The 24,035-nt window shown below is 35.6% G+C and overlaps 2 protein-coding genes and 1 pseudogene across 2 annotated transcripts; 1 reads left to right on the forward strand and 2 right to left on the reverse strand.

Annotated features, from left to right (window-relative positions):
- Nucleotides 1–105: 105 nt before the first annotated feature.
- LOC136803928 (uncharacterized) lies at nt 106–3,004 on the reverse strand (annotated as a pseudogene).
- A 7,091-nt stretch (nt 3,005–10,095) lies between these two features.
- Nucleotides 10,096–10,569, forward strand: LOC136803929 (parathymosin-like). The gene has a single exon (XM_067060651.1). The coding sequence runs from the start codon at nt 10,096–10,098 to the stop codon at nt 10,567–10,569; it is 474 nt and encodes a 157-aa protein (XP_066916752.1).
- Nucleotides 10,570–11,934: 1,365 nt separating this feature from the next.
- LOC136803930 (uncharacterized) lies at nt 11,935–22,920 on the reverse strand. Its single transcript, XM_067060652.1, has 14 exons — nt 22,724–22,920; nt 22,374–22,435; nt 22,010–22,123; nt 21,776–21,842; nt 18,852–18,980; nt 18,262–18,332; nt 17,865–18,032; nt 17,518–17,621; nt 15,336–15,407; nt 14,898–15,052; nt 14,632–14,756; nt 14,396–14,449; nt 14,104–14,161; nt 11,935–13,780 (listed from the first exon to the last, which is right to left on the reverse strand). Exons 1-14 carry the CDS (start codon nt 22,857–22,859, stop codon nt 12,705–12,707), a joined length of 2,391 nt encoding a protein of 796 aa, XP_066916753.1. The 5' UTR covers nt 22,860–22,920; the 3' UTR covers nt 11,935–12,704.
- Nucleotides 22,921–24,035: the final 1,115 nt, after the last annotated feature.

Raw genomic sequence — 24,035 nt, forward strand, 5'->3', positions numbered from 1 at the left:
ATGTACAAATCAGGTCTAAGATTCACGAATAAATTGTGAAAGATTTTTAGCATATTAAAAAAAAATTTAGTAGATGATGTGTATTCAAAAGAGATAATTTGACAAATGAGCTTTTAAGATTGTAAAAAAAATCATCCATTGAGTTCATTACTATTTCATGCAAATGGATGTTCATTGGATAATCAATAAAAAATAAGTATCTTTTCAATCAATGAGTGCTGCCATATGGTAATAAGAAGCTGATACTTTCTTACAATTCATATCTTGGATGCTTTCAACAATCCTTGGTTGATCAGACCGAAACAAATAGCGGTGACCTTCAGCTTCAGGATGTCCAAGTCTCCCATCACTACCACATCCCCAAGTAAAAACATGACCTTTACTACTTAAAGCAGCACTGCTGATGCCACCAGCCATAACTTGCATTATCGCTTCACCACCAAAACTTTCTCCAGGAATCTCTTGAAAGGTAGTGTGACTTTCTTGATCCCCAAGGCCAAGTTTACCTTTATAACCATCGCCAGTTACAAAAACTGTGCCTGACTTATTAACAACAAGAGTGTGACCATGATTCTCACCCATTGAACAGCTGCTTTGTTTGGCGTTTTGAAAACCAGCAACTAATTGTGGTACTAATACATCTGATTTAGAAGTTGATCCATTTCCTAATGAACCAAAAGCTGCTTTTCCCCACGTAAATAATTTTCCATCTTCACATATTGCAGTACAATGACAATATCCAGCACTCATGTCAACAATTTTATGAACATTTAGTGCTTCAATTATTTTAGGTTTTTTCTGTTGGGCCATATCCCCATGTCCGAGCACGCCATTATTACCAGATCCCCAGGAATATGCTACACCCTCAATTGTCCAAGCTAAAGTATAGTTGAATCCACATGATATACCAATAACATTCTTATTGAGATCTACAAGTGAGGGTTGTGTCATTATGGCAGATGTCCCACAAGCTTTTGAGTGACCCCAGACATACAGAAAACCATTATCGTCAATTGCAGCAGCGTGCCATAATTCACATGAAATCTAGAACATATTTAACAATTTTTTTACTAATTTAGGAACATGATCTAAATCATGTGAGGTAATGAGCTGTTTAATGCGCACAAAAATTTAATAATTCTTATGACAGCCATGTTAAATTTGTTATGAAATAATAATAAAGTTACACGCTTTTTTATAAGAACCAGTAAGTTTTGGCTCAGACAGGGCTGCTCTTAATCTTTTTAAATCTTCAGGCTCTTATGTTCTTATCTATGTTCTTAATACGCTTAGTTTCTTTAAAACCTGAAAATGGTTTAAAATCTGTTAAAATCAATACTGTCTTAGTAATTTCTGAAGTCTGAGGTTCAGTTTGTTCTTAATTTTTTTTCTTAAGTTTTGGCCGATTTTCAGACTTGTGTTCTTACAAAATTTCTTTTATAAAAAAGTGTGAATTTCGATGTCCCAGTATATCCCAGGTATCATTCCTGGAACTGGTTGCTTATGACTTACAGACACTTAACTGTCTAGCGAAAAAGTTAACAAAGCGTCCACCTCTAGGCAAAACGCACTGTCAAAATATTTTTAGATATCTGATAGTAAAATATCTCTTCGGTAGCAGCGAGCATAGTCTTTTGATCAAATAATTATTCATATATCACAAATATAAAAACAGATGAAAGAAAGTTCTTTTTAACAAAAGAGAAAGGAAATTCGAGCGTTTTGTATTTAAAGAGAAAAAAACAATGGAATTGACATCCTTACATAAGATAGTAAACGTTCGAAAATGTCAAAAAAGAGAGAAGAACTGCATAGTTTCTACCCCCTTAATTTAGGGGGGGGGGGTCTTGGGTTTTGATGAACCAAAAGCAAGGGGGGTGTTAAAAGTATGACTTTCCTAAGGGGGGGGTCTTCTTACCTAAGGGGGGGGTCTTCTTAGATAAGGGGGATCTTCGTTGAATTATGACTCTTCTACAATTGTTTCAATTATACTGATTTTCTGAGGGGGGGGGGGGTATGAAATTTTAAATGAATTTCCTAAGGGGGGGGGGGGTAGCACTTAAAGGGGTGGCCTCTTACCTAAGGGAGGGGGCTTGACCCCTCTAGAAACTATAGACTGAATGAAATAGGGAAAATCAAAATGCTTTTCGCTTTGATATTTTGCTATCGGATATCTAAAATTATTATATACCTGTAGGCAAAAACAGCCATTGAATAATTCCTGATATACCATGGCTATTATACCACGGTAGATATTTTTTCAAATTTTGCTTTCAAAGTTTGTTGATTTTTTTTGTTGTTTCAAAGAAATTAGTTTATTTAAAAAATTTATTGTCGATTTCATAAACAAATTTTATGACTCAAAGTAATTAGGAAAGTCATTAAAAAAGAAAAGCATTCGAACGTTCGATTATTGAAGTGTTTTATGTGAATCGTTTGACTATTTCAATAATTTATGTTTTGTTTTTGCCTCTAGGTATATAATAAAACATATATTCAATAGGTTTACGTTGGTTATTGGATTTATTAACCCTCGGTGATGTATATTCAACTCGGCTTCGCCTCGTTGAATATTACATCACCTCGGGTTAATAAATCTCAATAACCAACTTTTACCTATTGAATATCTGCTTAATATTTGACAGTGCATTTTGCCAAGAGGTGGATATTACTTTATATATATCAGGTCAGGGTTATTAAAATGTTATTAGATGGTGCTCAGAATTTTTTTTACCTTTGCTAATTTGCTATTTGAAGATATTAGTTAGAAATGACTTTTGTATGATCATTTTCATCTCCACATCCAAGACGTCCATATTTTCCACATCCAAAAGAAATCAAATAATTCTTATTTGTGATAGCGGCAGTAAATAAACCACCTGCAGAGATATCAATTAATTGGCCATACTGTTTTTTGATTGGGATGTTTTGTGGTACCAAAACTTTGTCATTTGTTGAAGGTCCAGCTTGTCCATTTTTTGAGAACCCCCATGTAAGTAACATTTTATAGATTTTATTATGGTTAGCTGAAATTCTGATTATAAAATTTATTATTTACCTTTTTAGGTAAAACTTTTTTTTATGAGAGAAAACTTAAGTGAATATTTTTGTCACCCCATTGGAGATGATTTGACAAACATTATCACTCATCTAAAAACTCGACTGAGTGTATCCCTTCAGTTAAAGTAAAAAAAGGTTTGAGATAAATAACTCAAAAATTAATCAGTCAAAATTTTAGTTTATTTGCAATAATTTAGATAATTAAAGGTCTAAAAAATTGTGAGTATCGATTATCTATTGATTATCCATCAATTAATATTGATGATTATCGATTTAATTATCAATTAACCGACTTCTATGTCTGATCGACCGGTTTTGAATAAGAATGTCCAGCGTAGAAAATTTCCAAAAAATTAATAAACAGGGGGTACGCCTATTTATTAGGCACCTAATAGCCAAATAAGTAATAAATATAGTTCTAGTTCTATTAAGTGATCACATACACATAATACGCTAACGTACATTATCATGATATTGAGCTATAGCATAGAGCTAATATATACCGTGAGAGGTCCTAAAGCCGACAGCACTGTCTAATTCCGACCCCCCAAATAACTGTTATGAAAAAAAATTCTATGTTTACAAACATTCCCTCTCCAAGTTGAACGATAAACTATTGCTAGAACTCTCGAAACAAAACATCTAACAAGATAGCTGTAATGTCAAGATGTCAATTAATGTAATTAAAAAGTGCGAGTTGTAAAAATAATAACCTTTTATTCTGGATCAGTTGCTCATGTTTAAAACAATAACAGTTTTGTAATAAAAGTGACTTGTGCGGGAAAAATACGAAACAACTTGGACTGGTTTCCATCAAGAAACAAACAGACTAAATTGTAAAAATGGCGCGAAGTTGAAAAAAGGGCGGATGCGGTAGCACTAATTTGAATAACAAACATCGAATCAATGAGGCGGCAACTATCAACGCCCTCTTTACCACCTATAAGTCCGGATGTTTATTTACGGAAGGCCCGCAATCAGACAGCTCTTCATTTAAGTGTACTCTTTGACGACAAATATTATCTTTACTAGAATAGGAGCAAGGTGTCATGTAATACATAATAATTGTAATATACGTCGTCTATTTGTATTCTTATCATGTAATATATAATATAATGTAATATACGTTGTCTATATGTATCCTTACACAAAGTCCTAGCCCCGCAATCAAGCCAAGTGCCAGTGTAAAGTAATAGAAACCAGGCTTGATTACGTACAGTTAGGGAAACCATCCAGGATCCTGCCATTCTATCAGCCAGCAAAAACTGAATGATACTTGTAAACTTAAGTTTCTTACCATTTTCCATCGAAAACAATCGAAAACATTACTGCTTCCCAAAGCCGGAGACCAAAGCAAATGATCTTTCTTGATGAGGGCGCCCTTTTGGATCTATTGTTAACTCCTTTAAAATGGTGGAGAGAGTTGCAGAATGACGAAGGCGCCCACCTGCTTCGAGGGTGGAAACGCCAAAACGCCCAATATGACCAGCCAACAGAAGGCGAGTTTGTTGCCGCGCGAGTTAGGTCATGCACTCCACCGTAGCGAAACGCGAACGACATTTCACAATTATAAGAATATCTTATGTGCTTGAATTCTATTTAACTTTGAGAACTTCATGGAAGATGAAGAAGTAGAAAGATGAAAAATGCGCTGGTTAATTTTTTTTAAATAGGTGTGTTCTATCATTGTTGAAAGTTGAAGAAATTTCTACCGACGCATATTTTTTTTACAGCCAATTAAAGTCCATTAAAGTCACAGTCTGCTTATACTTACTATGTTTGCTATATCATCTAGGCAAAAAACGGTAAAAAAAGACACAAACACAGTTTTTTTATGAGCGTGGTTATGATTTTTTTGATTGCGGCCGCGTACAGGAACTCGCCAAATGTTCCTAACTGACGTAACGTTTCAAAATGAGCACGCTCGTACACAGACCTCTTTTATATTTTCGCGTGCTTTGGAAAATCAAAACATCTCGTTACTTTTTATGATGCTGTTACTACTGTTGTCATTTATGACGTTGTGCATATTGCAATAAAAAAATGTTTTGTTATAAGAAGCAATCATTGTTATTTGGTTCAATTGGTTCAATGTATCAAATCTCTCAGTTTAGTTGACACTTTGGTATCTTCGTTGCGTCACAGCGAAAGGTTTATTTTAATTTTAGTTTGTATCTTTGAAAGACCCCATCGGCTTTAGGCTGAGCTGTCGGCTTTAGGACCTCTCACAGTAATGGTCTTGAACTTAGTATACAAATTTCCCAGCGCAAATTTTGTAGGGGGCATTTATCTGTGGGCATATTTCTGTGGTATAAATTTCCTGGATGGCAATTTTCTGTGGGGGGGAGGCAAATTCCCAGGCAGGGCCAGTTCCAGTAGTAGAGCTAGACTAGACCAGACGATGTCAATCGAACAAATCGAACGCCGAATCAATTGAACGCAATCGAACGCAATCGAATGATTGAAATTCGATTGCCGAACGCAATTGAATGCCAATCGAATATTACCGCGATTTTCTCGATTGCGTTCGATTAGTGCCTGGATTCGATTGTGTTCAATTGATTCGATGATTCGACTACGTTTGGTTGGCTTATGCATTCGACTGGTTCGACTAATTGATTCTGTTGATTAACGTTGATTCTCGTTCAACATTTGAAGAGTTAAACGAGATGATATGAATCATTTTAGCCTGGATTCTAGAAAATGCAGATCATGCAGGCCCACTGCCCACATGTTTACTGCAGGTTGTGTGTCAAAGCACGTTCGTTGCGTTGATTTATCTATCGTATCGATACTTAACCTCCCTAATAAGAGGCGCTCGAAATTGAAAGGAATTGAGGTAAATTGGAATCTAATTTAATCGACCACCCGTCGAACGCAGTCGAACGTAATTGAATATCAATCGAACGTAATGTAATCGAATATCAATCGAACGTAATCGAATATCAATCGAATCAATCGAATTTTACCCAGAATTTTACGTTCGATTGATATTCGATTGCGTTCGGCAATCGAATCGCAATCATTCGATTGCGTTCGATTGCGTTCGATTGATTCGATTGGAATTTTCGTTCGATTCCGTTCGATTGACATCGTCTGGACTAGAGGCAAAATTCTGGAATTGGGGGGCGAGGGGGGGGGGGGCAATTCTGTGGGGTCAATTTTCCCGACACCTAAATAAGTGATATATAAGAGGGGGGATTCACATCCTTAGACTCTTAGAACATTAATGAAAAGTTGTTATATCCTTACCACTGTCTTGAATTTTAGAAGAAAAGTCGGACAGAAAATATATGACGATTTTGAGTAGCAAGAAAAAGCTGCGTACGCTACTCGGTTTACCATCTTGATTCAATGATATGAAAAAATTGGGGCGCGCGCCCTCTGCTCTCCTCTTCATCCAAAACCCGCCATTGTGCACGGGCGGGGGGGGGGGGTACTTTGGAGAAATGGGTATCGGGTATTCGGTTTTTGACCTACTCCCCTGGGGAGACTATCAAGGTAAATGACCAACCATACGTACAGCCATTATATATAATAAGATAGGGGTATGTTTTTAAAATTATTAAACATAAAAAGTTTCTCTAAGGGTCACCTTTTGTGAGCAAAACTCTAAAGGTGGGTTTCAGAGGTCCCGTCTACACATACCCCTCATCATTCGCCAACCTTAGTAACCCCACTGGGAGTATCCATCATGTTGAAAATCGCCAAGTCTTAATAGCGCTTCGTCGTGCAAACGTCACGATTATTACTTCTAGTAGGGGGAATTTTGTTCAATTTTTTGGAATCGCTTGACTGTTTTGTTAGAAGCACTTGTTATACATTTTTGGGAAGCTAAGGGGTAGGAGAATCGAAATTACTATGTTTCCAATTTTTTTTTCGGACACTTTGGTGTGATTTTCGGACAAATATGACGGTCTCAGGCAAAAATCATAGGGTTAAAAATTAATCAAAATTTTAGCTCGAGAAAACGGAGACCTGTTGTATATTTTTGGAAAGCTCTCAAAAAATTAAGATTAGAGATATATTGCAAGTATAGGTGATTTCTGTACCTAACTCGAAATATTAACCCTTGAAAACCGTGTTTTTCAGCCAGAAACAGCTATTTTGTCCAGTTTTTGCGCTTTTTGAAGCTCAATATCTCGAGTTAGGTACTGAAATCACCTATACTTGCAATATATCTCTAATCCTAATTTTTTGAGAGCTTTCCAAAAATATACAACAGGTCTCCGTTTTCTCGAGCTAAAATTTTGATTAATTTTTAACCCTATGATTTTTGCCTGAGACCGTCATATTTGTCCGAAAATCACACCAAAGTGTCCGAAAAAAAATTGGAAACATAGTAATTTCGATTCCCCTACCCCTTAGCTTTCCAAAAATGTATAACAAGTGCTTCTAATAAAACAGTCGAGCGATTTTACAAAATGCCCTCTACTATTCTCTTATTTGACCGAAATTCAATCCCACAATCCTTATTTGTTTTAATTCAAAAGTCGTGAAAGTTATTACTTTTTCTTTGTAATTGAGTGTAATTTGCGTGATGGGATTGAATTTAGGTCAAACAGAAAAATCAATGTCTATTTTTAGATTCGCTACGGTATGCTATTGATTTTAGTAGACGCGTCAAGAAGCCTAGCGGATGGATTACTATAGTATAGGGGAGACATAATGGAGAGTTGAATATAAATTTTTTTGAGAACTTTAAAAGAATACGAAAGGATCTTTGAACAACTGGGTGTCTTTTGGTGCAAATTTTGATTTTATTTGTTAAGTCGTCATTAGGTGGGGGGCGTACGATCTGGCGGTATTCGGGATAAGGCCTAATTTAGGGCCGGGAAGCGGTAAAAACGATAAAAAGTGTTCGGGAAACGGTATTTTGCAAGAGCCACGGTGACGGTAAAACACCTGATTTTTCATCCGGGATGAGGTAATTCTTATAAAAAACAACGGTATTTCGGTAAAAGCCATACGTAGACGGTGTACATAAAATTTTCGGACTATAAAAAAGCTTGTCACAGGAGTCAGCAAAGGTGAAAAAACGCGAAAAACACCCAAAAAATAAGGATCTTACATTTCATAAAAAAACTTATTTGAAACGTTAATGTAGATGTGCACGGGGCTTTATATCCTATGAAAATGTTTTGTTCGCGGAGAAACTAGGCTACGTCATATCTCCTTTGTTCCACTTGAGCTTCTCTTCGAAGAGAAGAAGTTTTATGTCTTGAGCGCAGGAGATATGGCCGTAGCCTAGGATAAACCAGACAAATATTCGAATTTTTGAATGTTTTTTTTTCTTCAAATTCGATCAGCTTGTCGTATCTGTCACCTCGAAACTTTGGGGTAGGCTGGAGTCTACAAAAATGTTCGAATTGTCGGCTGAAATTTTGCTCGCTTGTTCTTGTTCCTTGGGTAAATCCCTGGGGTGTTTCTGTTATTCAATGATTTATCATAGCCCAAAGGGCTAGATTTGCAGCTTTAACCTTTATCCAGCAAAAAAAATGAAGCACGATTTTATGTTTTTTTTTAGTCAGGTGACTTTTTGGTAGGGAATCCTACCAAAGCCGAAACCGAAAGGATGAGACAAACAAGAATGAGCTTCACTTTTTGATCCAGGCAACAGATCTAGCCCTTCCGGCTTTACAGATGTCTGTGTTTTTTTTCATTTTTTCAAAGTTTTGATTTCTTTGGGCGTGGTCACAAATTTTAGCCTCAAAACGAGGCTAAACTTTGGGGCAGACTAGAAACTTCTAACATTGTCTGATTAGGCTGAAATTTTGCAATCGAAACAAAATACAAAAATAGTGATCGACCTCATACACATTCTATTCCATTTTGCCGAATTTTTGACTTTTAGTCCTTAGAATTTTATGGGAAAAACAGCGGGACCGGTATTTTCGAAAAATTTGGACGGGATAACGGTGATTTTCAAAAAAATGGCCGGGATGGCGGTAATTCCAAAACCTCGTACGCCCCCCCCCCCCCATTAGGAGCATGCCCTAACAAGCTTGATTTCTGTTTCTGACGATTAGTGGAAGATCCTTCGGCATCGTCTAGCCCCACTCGGGTAAATTAATGTGTGTCCAAATTTTCGTTAATCTTTCGGACCCACCATCACCCCTTCTAGCATAATAAATTATACCTTTAAAGAAGCGCATTATGATGTAGAACATGAAAATTGGTGTTACTTAAATTTAGGTTTTGCCAATTTTGCGAAAAACCGCAATTTTTGAATTTCGCGGATAGGCCCAACCGCGAAATTTAATCCCCGCGTATAGCATCTTCTGCGTGAATTATCTTGAGTTAGGTAATGAAATCGGCTATACCCGTTTAAAAGTCATCTATATAGTTTTTCGAGAGCTTTCGAATGGTATACTTGATAATGTCTGAAAATGAGTTTGAAATTTTCAAAAAATTTTGCCCTTAGGGTTTTGCCTGGGGAAAAAAGAAATGTCCCAAAAAAGGATGTTCCACCGGTGGGATTTTAGGGGATTTTCTCCTGAGGCATAACCATCCTATAGAGAAGGTCTTGAGAAAGTTTCAGCTGGATCTTATTTTTTTCCCTTAAATTATGCTAGACAACCCCACTAAGTTTAAAGAGAAAAAAGTCTAATTAAAAATTGAGATTACAGCAAGAATGAAACTAGTTAAACTGGTTCTTGAAAAATCATCATTAAAAGTAGTCTTTTCAATCAAAATTGATCAAAGCCTCAGAGTATAAGAGCTTTTCATGAAAATAGGGGAGAAGGAATATTGGAAAATTCAAAACAAACCAATTGATAACTGTAACTGTCTAAGAGACACGTGACTCTATACTGGAATATTGTTAGAGTTATATAATCAGCGCACACGAAATAAAAACATGTTTGAGAGAAAACTCTGTTTGAGATTTTTTTTCATTCACAAAGTTAGATAGACGTATTTTTTGGAACTAGCAGTCGTTGTCTGAGGTTTAGCTGAGAGGGTTGAATGTTTTGATGAGGATTTCATAAAGAAGAAATTTTAGAAGAAAAAACACGAGAAGAATATAATTGCAAAATGGTTGAGTTGATTGAGAGCCCTGTAGAATCACCTGAAGCAGTTGAAGATCCAACTCAAGCATTAAAAGAACAATTGAAGCAAAAAGAAGTTGTACAAGCTGAAGTGGCGGAAGAAGAAAATGGCGGAGCTGAAGAAACAGAAAATGGGGTAGAAGAATCTAACGGTGAAGAAGCTGTTCCCGACGAAGAACCTAAGGAAGAAGAAGAAGAAGAAGCAAAGGAAACAGCCTCCGTATCCGAAGAGACAGACACCAACGGGACATCAGAGAAAGGCACCGACGTTGCAGAGCCAGTCGTTGAAGAGGAAAAGAAAGTGAAGAAAACAAAGAAGCGATCATCGAGCAGTGAAGAGAAACGTGCTTCATTGGGAAAAAGAAGACGATCAAGCTCACGACTCGTAAATCAAGAAAATGGTAAAAAACTATCGAGTGAAATCTCAAGTGATAATTTGAATTTCGCTAAACGACTCTAAGAGACGCGTAGGACCCATTTGGAGTGTATAAAATGTATATAATGAGGAATCGGCTATTGATCATGTAGCAGAGAGACAGACGGACTACACTTATCTCAAAATCAACTGTTTTCGAATCATTTTGCTGTCATTGTGCTGATTTGTGTCTGTAATGGAAGTAGTGAGTTGGGTTACGTATAGAAAAGTTTGAAAACGTGACATTAATTTATAAATTTTTTAAATTTATATTAAAACAAAGCGTTGGGTGTTATAGAAATAGGAATATTTTAACAGACTGTAAATAGTGAAATATGACGCTTGTGTTTTTCAGAATTCACGTTTAAGTGATTTCTGAAGGACAAAAGACAGGCGTCTCTAAAGAAAGTTATCATTTAAGTGTAAAAAATATGCTTCCAGATTCAATTTCGTTTCCAAAAAAAAAAGAGTTCGATGAAGGTGCAGTGTCCTCCACCCATGAAATCAAGCTCTGTCACAGGTTCCAATATAGTTTGAAGGGCTAAAAGAAAATCTTTAACCTTTCTCAGGCAGGAAAAAGTGAAGCCTTAGAATATATGCCGTATTTTTGACGACGGATTGAATTTAGCAGTTTCTTAGGCTGCTGGCATCCACTAACGGATTCGTGCTCCTTATAGATACCTATATACTACCTGGGGTTTTGTAGAGGTCTGCGATTCAGACTAGCAGTTTCTTTGTTTCCCAGTAGTATATTTTTTGAAATCTAGCGGAAAACTTTACTTTCAATCCGGAATTTGTACAATAACGACACGGATCGCTCAAGGCGAAGGCTTCAAATCCTATCTAGGAGATTCGCTTCTAGCCCCAAAAGCTGATTAACAAAAAAATTGAGAAACTCATATTAAAAGGGCGGTCAATGTCATTGATAAGGTTATAAAAAGAAGGGATGCAACAGACAAGCATTGTTCCCCATGACGATAATTTCACGAGGTTCTTTTCAAGACTTTGCTTGAGAATAAAGTTTCTAGGCTTAGCCAAATGTATTTTTGAAAGTCATGTGTGGCTCAGTTTAAAAAAAAGCTCTATGACAGTGAATTGTTAGAATGATTCAAAAAATATAAGTTGAAAATTCAACGCTTAACTTGTTTTAATACTTGTTGAACCTTGAACCGTTTCTTGCCGAAAAATAATTTAAAATTTTTGACGAGATTAAATTTCAGAAAGGCTTTCGATTGATTGATAAGTTTCGCTTTCGAAACATTTCGTGTAACTTATGTAACAGTAAGATGACCTAGCCGAATAAGATAATCCAAAAAGTAAAAGAAGTTATATAACCTTATGACATACCTCTCTTTTTTCGTTACGTGATTAGGTTACATGGTGTAAATAAAAATTTTAACAAGACCAAAATAAAGTATTGAATGTTGTTATGCTATGTACAGTTTAAAAATGTTAGTTACATCTTAAAATTCAACATGGTAATAAACGCCTCTTAAATATTCTCACGCTAAATATAAACACTACCGAGTTTATGTATAGGAGGATATCGAGGGCGACGGTAAGTGAAATGGTACAAAACAAAGTCGATAGTTGATGTACGGCTCTATATCGCCTTTGCTCACCTAAACAGACGACGGTATTTTTGTGTTTTTACCGTCGTCGAGCAAAGTGGACGGTGATTTTGGAGACATGTCAACTTTGCTTTTACCGTTCCCCTCGATTTATCTCGAATACATAAACTTGCTACTATCTCATTGCTGGGATATTCCATTTTATATATGTACAGGGGGGTAGACGAACCTTTTTGCGCAAAAAAGTCTTGAAAATATGCGGAAACCCCCTGGAAAATGGCAAAATTTTCAAAAACCCAGAACCGTGCCTCTTACAGTTCTCTCAGTACTGGATGATGGTATTCATTACAATTCAAGGGCGTGTCTTATGATATTCACACTTCCTCGTTGGATCTTTACAGTAGTGAAAGAATACTGCAGATATAATGGATAAAAGAAATTTCAAAACAATTTGAACACAAGAAACAAAGTACAAACCTTTTTATATCAGCTTGACCCGCATAAAGTTATAAGGCTTAAAAGTTAATATTCACTTGCCCGAAAAATAATCTTAAAATATTATAAAGGCACAAATTTTATTTTCAGTTTATCCTGTGTGTAGAAATGTTTTCAGAAAAAAAAATTATTGACAGAGCATTCTTCAGTCATGTGGTCTAGCGAGCTACATTTGAAGCACATGTTGGGAGGTCTGGAACCGAACTCCGCCACAGGTTTCTGTGCAACTTGTTTTTGCTGTGAGTCTTTAGGCCGATAGACAGTCTGGAAACGACCTGAAGATTGTCCTTGATTAGAATTGGAGTTCGATTGGAAGTTCATTTTCTTAGAATTTTTGTTGTTGAATGCTTTCGTTTTTTCTTTCTTTTGATAAGGTGAACCATTCTTTTGTCTATGAACTCGATTTTGTGTGTTATCTGACTCTCTACCATTTCTTTGTTGGTTATTATTCCTCCAGGTTTGTGGAGAATTCCTACTTAGGTTGTTCTCTTGTTGATTGTTTCTCCATGATGGCGGAGAGTTTCCATGGCGACCATTTTGTTGCACATCTCTACCACTCGGGTGTACTTTCGCTACTGGCTTATCATTTTTCGCATAATTGTAATTTGCGCCACCTACTCGAGGTTTTGAAGCAAGAAATTTGACCATACCACGCCCACGGCCGACAGAGATTTTAGGCAGTTCGTGGTCTATCAAAGGTACTTGAGACCCTTCTGGTTGGGTTTGTTCGGCATTAGTATTTGTATAGCCAGCGATTTCAGCATCCAGGTTGTTTTCATTGTCTTGCGAAGAAGTATCGAGATTCTCTTGCGAAGAAGTATCATCGATTTCAATCTCGACATCAGAGTTCGTTTCCTCGCTTGAATCGTCTTCTTGAACCCCATTCGTATACGAAGTCTCGTAACTTTTCGAGAATATAGTTTCACTTTGTGTCATATTGTTTGCGAATTTCGTAAAATCAAAGGATGTCGGGTCTGCAATTTCCAGAGAATTGTTATCAATCTGGTCTGTAGAATAAACACGAGGACTTACTGGTGTAGAAGGTTCGCTTTTCTTTTCTTCTGAGTTTCCGAATTTAGGGAAAGACATTGCCATTCTGTTAGAGACAGAGCTTCGAGGGCGGCCTGTGGGCGTTGTGGGTGATTGAAGTTCGTATGGATGCAAGGACTCTTTTTTCCACTCACTCCATCCTGTGGGGGGAAATCGACATAATAAGGACTTAAGATACTATTCCCGAAAACAAGCAGGAGTCTCAGAATGTCTAGTATGTTTGTCTGTTGTGTATGTCAAATGGTCAGATTCGGCTGAATTTCAGCACGCTTGTTCTTTGAACTATTTTAAAAATTCTATTTTTTGAGGCATGGGACGATCTTTTCATTACTTCTACAATCGAGCCTCCGAACTATCAAAAAGACATTTAATTTGAGCTCAGTGGAGAGAGCGTAAGTTCTATTAAGAAGGGTTTGACAAAAAATAGAACGAAATCTGTCGATGAACGTCTTTAATTACTGACCTTTTTTATCGATAGCTTTTTCTATATTCCGTTGAAGTAAAGTTGATATACCAGCTTCCTACACATAAGAGAAATTCAAACATCATTTAAACGAAATACTTTTTTCGACTTGAAAATTTCATTTTTAACCATCAGATCCTACAGATATGATATGAGACGACGAACGTGAACTTCTTTAAACTTGGGAATCGTCTACCTTTGTATATTTTAATGAACGACTTTAGGAACATGAATGGGTTATGCTTTTACGCACGAGAAGAAGCTAGAAAATCAAAAATAAGCAATTACTTACCTTTAAGGAGGACAAGAGATGCTTCTGTTCCACTAATTCACCAATACGACTATCCTTTGAAAAAAAATGAACACTAAATTTCAAATGAAATGCGGTTGGCGATTCTTAAATTCCTTCATCAATAGTTAAATCACCTAAACGAAAAAAGAGGTCATAACAAGGAATAAAACTAATTTTAAATTAAAGCGGTCAACAAAGACGGAGGAACAGAAACATTGAAGAATTATGGGGAATACCGTTAGATTATGATCGGTGAAATCTTGCAAGAGGTCATTCCAGTCATAAATGTTCAACAGATATGCGATCGTTCGGTAATCCGAACGTTCGGTTGGCTCTTCTTTTTCTTCATTCAATTCCACTTCTATAAATATCAAAACAGTAAATAGATGAAAAATGCAAAATTCCCCTGGTTCTCAGACCTCTTCGTCCCTTCTTCTCCATGAAAGTCAATTAAAGATATTAGATTAGATAAGACATCTCGACGGCGAAACTGTCTAAATACCTTTGACATTCTCTTCTTCTTGGTCCAAAATCAATATTTCTTCCTCAATTTCGACCTCACTTTCTTCATCAGAACGCTGTTCATTGATGGGGGGTTGTGTATTGATGGTGCACTGAATGTCTATGTACGCGTCCAAGAACAACTCTTTCAATTCTCTACGAAAGTGCCGAATGAGAGATAACACTTTAATTTCTATACACACTATATCTTAATTGGTATTCACTATTATAACGTAGCAAATGGAGTCGACCAAAAACTTTCAAAATTTTCAACTTAATACAAGACAACATTTGAACAATAGAATAAGTAAAGCATTTGGAACAACATTCTCTAGCGGTAGGCATATCATGAATACGTTTTCCTGAAGGCAAGAAAAAGATTGCAACACTTGTTTTACTGCTGTTGGACACAAACACAAATCACCAAATAATTAATTACCGTGCAATTTGATCAGATAAGACACTTTCTTTGATAAACCACAGAAAGGACTCCATCTTTTCGGTTAACAAACTATGATAAAAAGAAAATAAACAAGTGATACTTTTACGGACCTACCTGGTTATGCATTTAACACATATATACAGTAATTGATATCTAGGTGAACATGACCGTTAAACAATCATTCAGAACACAAATACGTGACGATCTATTAAAAATTTTAAAATTTCTTATAAAAAAACGTTTAGAAACCAAAATTTCATACTCTTGAAATATTCTTTCATATTCAAGACTTCGTGAGCAAAAAAACATCTATCTCATCAAAAAATTTAGTGATTTGGCTAAGAACATTGATGTATGCTTATTAATAGTGATTCTTATAGATAAAGATGCGTTTTTGTGAGTTGAAAAATTATTTTTTAACAAAAATCTGCTTGAGCCATCTTTTACCTACTTTCATGCAAAATAATCTGAAAAAAAACAAATATCCAATATTTCACAAATAGTCCCGCTGCTGAGGTCGATAAATGTTTCATTTCATGACACACATCTTAGAACTAACTTTTTTTGGTGGAAACTCGCGAATTAGCATATGTAGATTCCAAAATCAAAAAGTTTCCACGATATTATCGTGCAAGTAACGAGTAATTGGCGATTTTTTGCGTTTCCAAGCAAAATTGCAAGGCCTGGAAATTTGTGGTCAAAAACTGATGGAAAACAGGGAATTTCCCCACAATCTGCATTAATTTATGCAAAATTAAACACCTTTTTGGCCACAATTAGGCCCATAACTTTTGATCTAGAGAAGTTGGGACTTTGGTGTAATACATTTTTTGCTCAGTTTGAAGAGCTCTATCATGTGATATAGGTTTTTTTTTTTAATTTGAAGACCCCCCAAAAATCATTTCCAGGCCTTGCAATTTTGCTTGGAAACGCAAAAAATCGCCAATTACTCGTTTCTTGCACGATAATATCGTGGAAACTTTTTGATTTTGGAATCTACATATACTAATTCGTGAGTTTCCACCAAAAAAAGTTAGTTCTAAGATGTGTGTCACGAAAATTGTTTTCTAGCCACTTTTTTTTATCTCAGTCCAAAAAACCCGTTTTTTAGCCGTTTTTTGGCCCAAATTTGCCCAAAAACATTGTTTTTCGAAAATTGGGCTCCGTCACATTCGAGGGTTCATAGTTATGCATCTTTGTGCAAAAAATTATAAAGAATGAAAGAGCCAATCTTGAGAAAAGCTAATACCTAAGTAATTGATAAATGTGCTTGTAAAAAAATATCGAATTTGGCCAACTTCTCTACTCTATAAAAACACGCCAAGCAACCAAAATTTCATGTTTAAACATACATATTCTTCAAAAGTAAGCCCTCATGAGCAAAAAAAGCATCTATCTCATAAAAAAATTGAGTAATTTGACTAAGAACATTGATGTATGCTTATTAATAGTGATTCTTATCGATAAACATACGTTTTCTGAGCCAACAAATTTTTTTACCTATAATGCCTGATGGTACCCTACTTTCATGCAAAAAATCAGAAAAAATTAATGATCCAATTTTTCACAAAGTCCAAAAAACCCGTTTTTTAGCCGTTTTTTGGCCCAATTTTACCCCCAAAATTTTTTTTCCCAAAATCGGGCTCCGTCACATTTTAGCCACCACCATTTTGTACCTTTGTACCAAAAATCAAAAGATTCTTATGATTCAATCCTGAGAAAAGTTGGTAACAGACGAACGGACGGACGGACGAACGGACGAACACAGGTTAATTTATAGGACCTCCACCCCACCGGGGTAGGTCCAAAAAAAACACATTACTTTCATAACAACCTTAGGACTAGGACGAGTGTTTGTAACTTTTTTTTTCTCGTTAAATCGTAAAAAAAGAGAATGTTCAGTGAGGTTTAAAGAAATTCATTATTAATACAGTAACCTCTCACTTACAGTATTCGAATTTCTATCATTTTGAATCTTTCTATAACTCGAATTTGTTTCTAGTCCCCTTTTTTAATGAAAACCTCTAAAAATACTTTTTATAATTCGAATCTCTCTGTAATTCAACCAAATAAGATTCCCAATTCCGAATTAGCGAGAGTTAACTGTACGCCTTGAAGATCGTGAACCGAAATACACAGGAAGTTCAACTATTATTGGAAGTATCCTGTGGAAACCTACTAGTCACAATCCAGCATTCCAGTAGATATAGTTTTGATCAATTGGTGTGCTGCTTCTGCCTCCACCTTCTTTTCTGCCAATACATGACCAGTTATACTCGAACCCTAATGAAAAGAAGTTGGAGAAAATCAAGTTAATATATTATGCAGAATAAACCATTTAAAATAAAATATTTTTATGTAAAATAAAAAACCCAAGGGCAAGGGGTCTCTCAAAAATAGACAGAAATCAATGAAAAGTCTCTGAAATTAAAAAAGAAATCAAAGAAGGCTGGCACTGGCCTCCCAACAATGACCTCTGCAACATCAGGGGGAAGGGTGTAAAATCTTATTATATGGACAACTTACATTAACCAAATCATTGAGTGTCCACGTCTCAATTAAGCCGTCCACCATTTCTCGCACAGTGTCAAAAAACTTTCGACTCTTCTGGCGAGGCAGTATAAAGAGCTTCCCAAGAAATGTACAAAAGTTCTTCGCACTTTGTGAAAGTAAAATTTCAGGAGACGCAACAACCTAAAATAAAACATTATCATAATCATTCATCCAATTATCTATTAATCTAATTATCTTGGACAGTTAATGATGCTAGACATTACTTTGAAGGCTATTTTCTTGATATTAATTGATTTTGTTTCCACTAAAAATGTAGCAACTTGGTGTCGCTCCAACATGGCGAACTTGCATTGAATCCAGTTGTAGAGTTGAACGATGTAATAAAGAAACAGATTAGCTTTTGACTCACTCTGATAACTTCTTTTCGTTTTTCATGCATGATATCAGCAAAATACTTGATGAATTCAACTTCTGAACACTCTAAAATAATTCGTATCAAAATGTTAACAATGTTTTGTAAACGAAATTTGGACTCTCCCTCCTGTCTATCAACCATTTCTGAAGACGTTCCACCGTGGGCATTGTTATTCAACCTAACCCTTCTCAATTAATTAATTGGTGTATATCTAGTCTATATAATACCCCACCCCTTGTTTAAGGGCAAAATAATTTTGGAACAAAATATCAAAGTATAGAGGAGAGGAAAAATTGTTTAGAGCTAAGGTGACAAATTTTGGGAGCATTATAAAGCCCGATAGGGTAGAGAGGGAAACCTTTCTCAAACTTCCTTAAAATCTGTGCGGTATTTAGGACGACGGGACTTCATAAGGCACATTTTTTGAAATCTTAAATAGGCTTTACTTTCAATCTAGAGGATGCCTAAAAGTCATGTGGATAACACGTTAAGGAAATTCCCCTGGTCTTTTAGGCTTTAAACTCAATGAGTAAGACCGTAAGATCACAATAGAAAAACTGAAATTTATTGGTTTTAAAAAATACCATGAATCATTTTGACAAAGCAAGGTGAATATTGGATGAACGTTTCCTCTGCAATGCTGTTTTGAATGATAACTTCAAGAATATCTTTCGTCTCAGAGACACCAGTGAATCGTGATGACAAAGGACGATCTAAAAGATATAGAAAGTGTATAGAATAAAAGCTAACCATGTCCAAAATTCACAAATTCGCTTTTTGGAATTCATTCCCATGCAAAATTAGCAACTCAATCATTAAGACAACGCTTGACAAAGTTAACTGCCCACCATTAGAAACGAACGAAGCCAATGAAAATGAGACAGTTATTTGGTTAAAATTACCATACTTCGGTGATAAAAGTAAACAGATGACACATTCCCTCGAAAATAAATTGAAAAGATGCATTCGCCCTGACAAAAGATTACGCTTTAAAACGTCATTTTCTACGACCAAAGTTAATTTCTTTACAAACAAGTAATACTTTAATGGACCTACCTATTTATAAAACGAATAATTAGAATTTAATGGAAGTAATGTATAATTTTGGGCATTGCCATTTTACATCATTGTGCGAAAAATCATGAAAATCTGTCGAGTATAAGTTGAAAAAATGAAGGAAAACCGTTTTACGCCGGTTTTCGGCTGTTCCGGCGATTTTTAAGGAGTTCCGGCGATTTTTAAGGAGTTCCGGATTCAAAGGATGATTTTTTTGGAAATCAAACGATGCTAAGTTTTGGGCATCATCATAAAGAACATTTTTCTGTAAAGAAACAATTAAATAAGTTGAAAAAATGTGACGGAAATGTGAAAAAACGACGATTTCCGGCACATTTCCGGTTCTACAGACCGGAAAAATTTTTTTTCGGCAAACGGTTTTCGACACCTTTTCGGCAGTACTAATGTGCATCTATGTGCAAAAAATCGCAAAAAACTAATGATAAAATCTCGAGAAAATCTCAAAAAACCGCTTTTTTCGGGACATTTCCGGTTCTACTGGCCGGAAAATTTTTTTTTTCGAAAATTGGGCTCTGTCACATTTTGGGCATTGCCATTTTACATCATTGTGCAAAAAATCATGAAAATCTGTCGATTATAAGTTGAAAAAATGAGGGAAAACCGTTTTACGCCGGTTTTCGGCTGTTCCGGCGATTTTTAAGGAGTTCCGGATTCAAAGGATGATTTTTTTGGAAATCAAACGATGCTAAATTTGGGCATCATCATAAGAACACTTTTCTGTAAAGAAACAATTAAATAAGTTGAAAAAATGTGACGGAAATGTGAAAAAACGACGATTTCCGGCACATTTCCGGTTCTACAGACCGGGAAAAATTTTTTTTCGGCAAACGGTTTTCGACACCTTTTCGGCAGTACTAATGTGCATCTATGTGCAAAAAATCGCAAAAAACTAATGATAAAATCTCGAGAAAATCTCAAAAAACCACTTTTTTCGGGACATTTCCGGTTCTACCGGCCGGAAAAAAATTTTTTTCGAAAATCGGGCTCCGTCACATTCGAGGGTTTATAGTAATGCACCTTTGTGCAAAAAATCAGAAAAATTGAATGAGCCAATCTCGAGAAAAGTTGGTAACTAACGAACGAACTAACTAACTAACTAACTAACGAACAGGGGTTAATTTATAGGACCTCCACCCCACCGGGGTAGGTCCAACAACAAAGACAAAACCCCTGATGATTACAAAGCTAATGTGGTATATCGCTTTTGTTGTCCTGGTTGCTCCGCCGCGTATATTGGAAAAACTGAAAGGAATTTACAGGAACGCTGTGTTGAACATGCAACAAGAAAGGATAGTGCCATTTTCGATCACCTAAGAGAATGCACCCAATTTTTAAAATTATCAAGAACGATGTTGCTATTTGATATTGACAACGTTACTCGTGGTGATAAAAGATTGTATTACATCAATTTGGTCAAAGACAATACAAAAATTATCGACTCCGCAAACAATTGGAGTACTTTAATCGTAGAAATTTTAGCGAGACTAATTTTAGCGTATATTAGCGAGTCAAGAAAATCTAGATTTTTTTTGGATTTATTTTAGCGAATCACGATTTCAAAAAATTTCGCGTGGATAAATTTTAGCGAACACTCGCGTTACATTATTGACTGAGTTCGTTTTCTAGCATTTCTATGCACTGAAACCCTTCCTATTGATAAAAATGTATCAAGGCAATATAACCAGAAATCTAGCGCGGATAAATTTTAGCGATCTGTCGATTGGTTGTGTTTTAGCGAGATTTATTTTAGCGAAAATAGGGAAAACTCGCTAAAACGCTAAAATTAGTCTCGCTAAAATTTCTACGATTAAAGTATTTTGCTCAACAAAGAGACTTTATATATTAAAAGACATACACCAATTTTGAATAGTGGCCTGAAAGCCTCAAGAGAGTTATATTTGTTTTCATAGCCCTGATTTCTTTGTTTAGTTTTTCTCGAGAATAGTTTCTTTTCATCATTAGTCACTTGGGATCAATTATACTTAGCTAATTTTACATTTTAATTGCCTTTTTATTGATAACATTTTTTACGATTTTTTACCATGACTTTAATAAATAGTAGCTTTTATTCTTTGTACTTACATTTTGCCTGGTGAATGATGTATTAGATAGAATACGAAATATAGCATATTTTACTTGAGATCACTTCATCTATTACTTCAAGATTTTTGATGTCAGAATGAATCTTTTCGAACTTTCTTTTGTTTTATGGTTTTTAAAATTATCGGCTGGTTATGGATTCTAAAAGCTAACCCTCACCTGCAGATTCTCTCAGGAAAAGATGTGATAGGGTAAGAGGATAACAACAGGTTCGCTTTATAATCTAAGGATGTCTATTGATGCAGGTGCTGAGCCACAAGACAAACTTTGTAAAACTATTGGTCCATTATCAGTTCAAAAAGCTTTCGTCTTGAAAATCCTCATTACCTACCATTGATCATTGTTTTGATTGATTCATAAACATCGCCAAGATTCTCTTCAGTGACATTCTTTAAAGTCTTGGATGAAAAAAGAACAATGTTTAGTGAGTTGTTTTTCTGCATTACTCAGATAGAACATGGCTTATAGGTGTTGGTGAATTTTCCACGTCTTATATATAAGGTAATCTTTGCCATAATAAGTTCCACAATGAACAACTGGCTTTGAAGAACTAATAAGACAATACCTGTTTGATTTTCCTTGCAAATTTGTAGACCTGCCAATCGATATCTTCTTGTGACATTGTCATGTTCTTTATCTTGTCTTGGACATCCTTCAATTTTTGACTTGAAACGTCAACCTTAAAGTAATCATTAAATTAATAGCTCCTTCCTATTATGGTTACAAAAACATTGGGTTAAGAACAGCCAGTGTTCAATTTTTACAACTTAGCCCCTTAGTTTAAAATCTTTTAAAAGACAGATTTAAATTGTTTGTATTTTTGACTTTACAGAATTTTTATTTACAAAAGCAATAGAATGCAAGATCATATCTTGAAACAAATTTTGATCTTTCGAGGTAAATGCTATATTACATAAGAGTTGTGTTACCTTTGGATTTTCTTTCTGTTGGTTGTTCTTTTTCATTTGCACATCTTCAACTTTCTTTGGCTCTGTAAAAGTTAAGAGGGGAATCAGCCCCACCCAAGACAATCCAAGATTTTACATCAATCTAAAACTAGTCAATGCTAGTAAAGTGTCTTGCTTGAAGGAAAGGTTGCTGGTTGACCAAAATGGAAACCCGACCCTTCCCAAGAACTTCTATTTTAGGTGTGGTTCACACAGAAAAGGTTCGTTCCCCTGGTTTGGCGTTATATGTCAAACATGCTGATTTTTTTCAAAATTTTAATCCAACATTTTTAAAAAGCAAAGCACATTCCGAAAAAAACAACGAATAATACCTTGCACTTCTGTTGTAATGTTTGTCTGATCAGCTTTAACAAATTGACTTGGGGTCATTAAATTTTGACCAATAGGAGCAGGAGCAGTGTTGGAAATCTTTGATAGAAGAAATCCCCTTCCTCTACCAATAGACATTGTTTTTTTCTTTTGTATGTATCTAAAGGTTTTAAAATTTATTGATATTTTTCTTATCAGTAACACTACAAAGTAAATTGAGCATAAATTAGCATAAATTAGCACAAAATACTTGACAGTATATACATATGAAAAAACATTTTAAAAAGTTAGAACATTTAAAAATTAGATACAGTTGAACCTCCAATTAGCATACGTCATCGGGGAAAGGGTTAGTGTCCGCTAATTAGAAGTGCCACCTTTTAGAAACTTTTAATTATGTGCAATAATTTTGGTATAAGGTACTTGAGTATGTAAAATGTTGGTCTGAAGTGCTTTACTAAGACATGGAAGGACAAGAGAATGCTTATTCAAATGCAACAATTTAGTTTTTATGAATCATAGTAGTCTTGAGGTCTCTGTTTGTAACTCGTAATCATTTTTATGAGCTAAGCAAATTCACTGACAAGATAAAGGGAGTGCTCCAAACGTATCTGGAGTCAAGCTGGACAAAGTTAAAAGAATTTAGAATTTTCTGTTATTCAGAAATGGGCTTTTCCAGAAAAAAATTTGAATATATGGGATGAAGGATATAACAGTTTTTGGAAATTTACCCCCAGACTTTTGACCCCCTGGACAGCAGATCCAACTCCCCGGACAAGCATCAGTTGACCCCTGGACATTCAAAATTACCCCAAAACAGAGCAAGTTGACCCCCCAGAATAAGGCAAATTTTGTAGATTTTTCACTACCCCCCGGACACTATATCCTCCACCCCACGACATTCGGTTAATTTATAGGACCTCCGAGGTAGGTCCAATAAGTATTGAATGATCAACAGTAACCAAGGGCTTTTATAGGTCTACAAAGACACCACAAGCAAAGTTAAGAGATTTATGTATGTGTTCAACAATATTGAGTAAAGTATGGATGGTTATGAGACCTGCAAAAACCAAATTGATACTCAAAAAATAGAAATGAGAATCTAAAAAGGTAATTAGCCAGGAGTACATTAGTTTCTCAAGAATTTTCTCAATGTTGGAAAGCAAAGATATTGGACGGTAGTTGAAGATTTCAAGAGGGGAGCTTTTGTTTTTAAACAGAGGGATGACTTTTGTAAGCTTAAGCATTGTAGTAGGAAAAACAGATTCAAAAGATAGATTGAAAAGAAAAGACAGAGGGCCAAAGAGATCAAAG

Source organism: Clytia hemisphaerica, unplaced genomic scaffold (genome assembly GCF_902728285.1).
Source record: "Clytia hemisphaerica strain Z4C2 unplaced genomic scaffold, Clytia hemisphaerica genome assembly, whole genome shotgun sequence".
NCBI classification, from domain to species: Eukaryota; Metazoa; Cnidaria; class Hydrozoa; order Leptothecata; family Clytiidae; genus Clytia; species Clytia hemisphaerica.

Coding starts and splice junctions, on each gene's coding strand:
- LOC136803929 (XM_067060651.1), top strand. CDS start 10,096: ATGGTTGAGTTGATTGAGAGCCCTGTAGAATCACCTGAAGCAGTTGAA.
- LOC136803930 (XM_067060652.1), bottom strand. CDS start 22,859: ATGTCTATTGGTAGAGGAAGGGGATTTCTTCTATCAAAGATTTCCAAC. Junction 15,408..17,517: donor GGAATGCTGGATTGTGACTA/GTAGGTTTCCAC, acceptor TTTTTATCATAG/TTTGTTAACCGAAAAGATGG. Junction 15,053..15,335: donor TTATCTGATCAAATTGCACG/GTAATTAATTAT, acceptor GCACTTTCGTAG/AGAATTGAAAGAGTTGTTCT.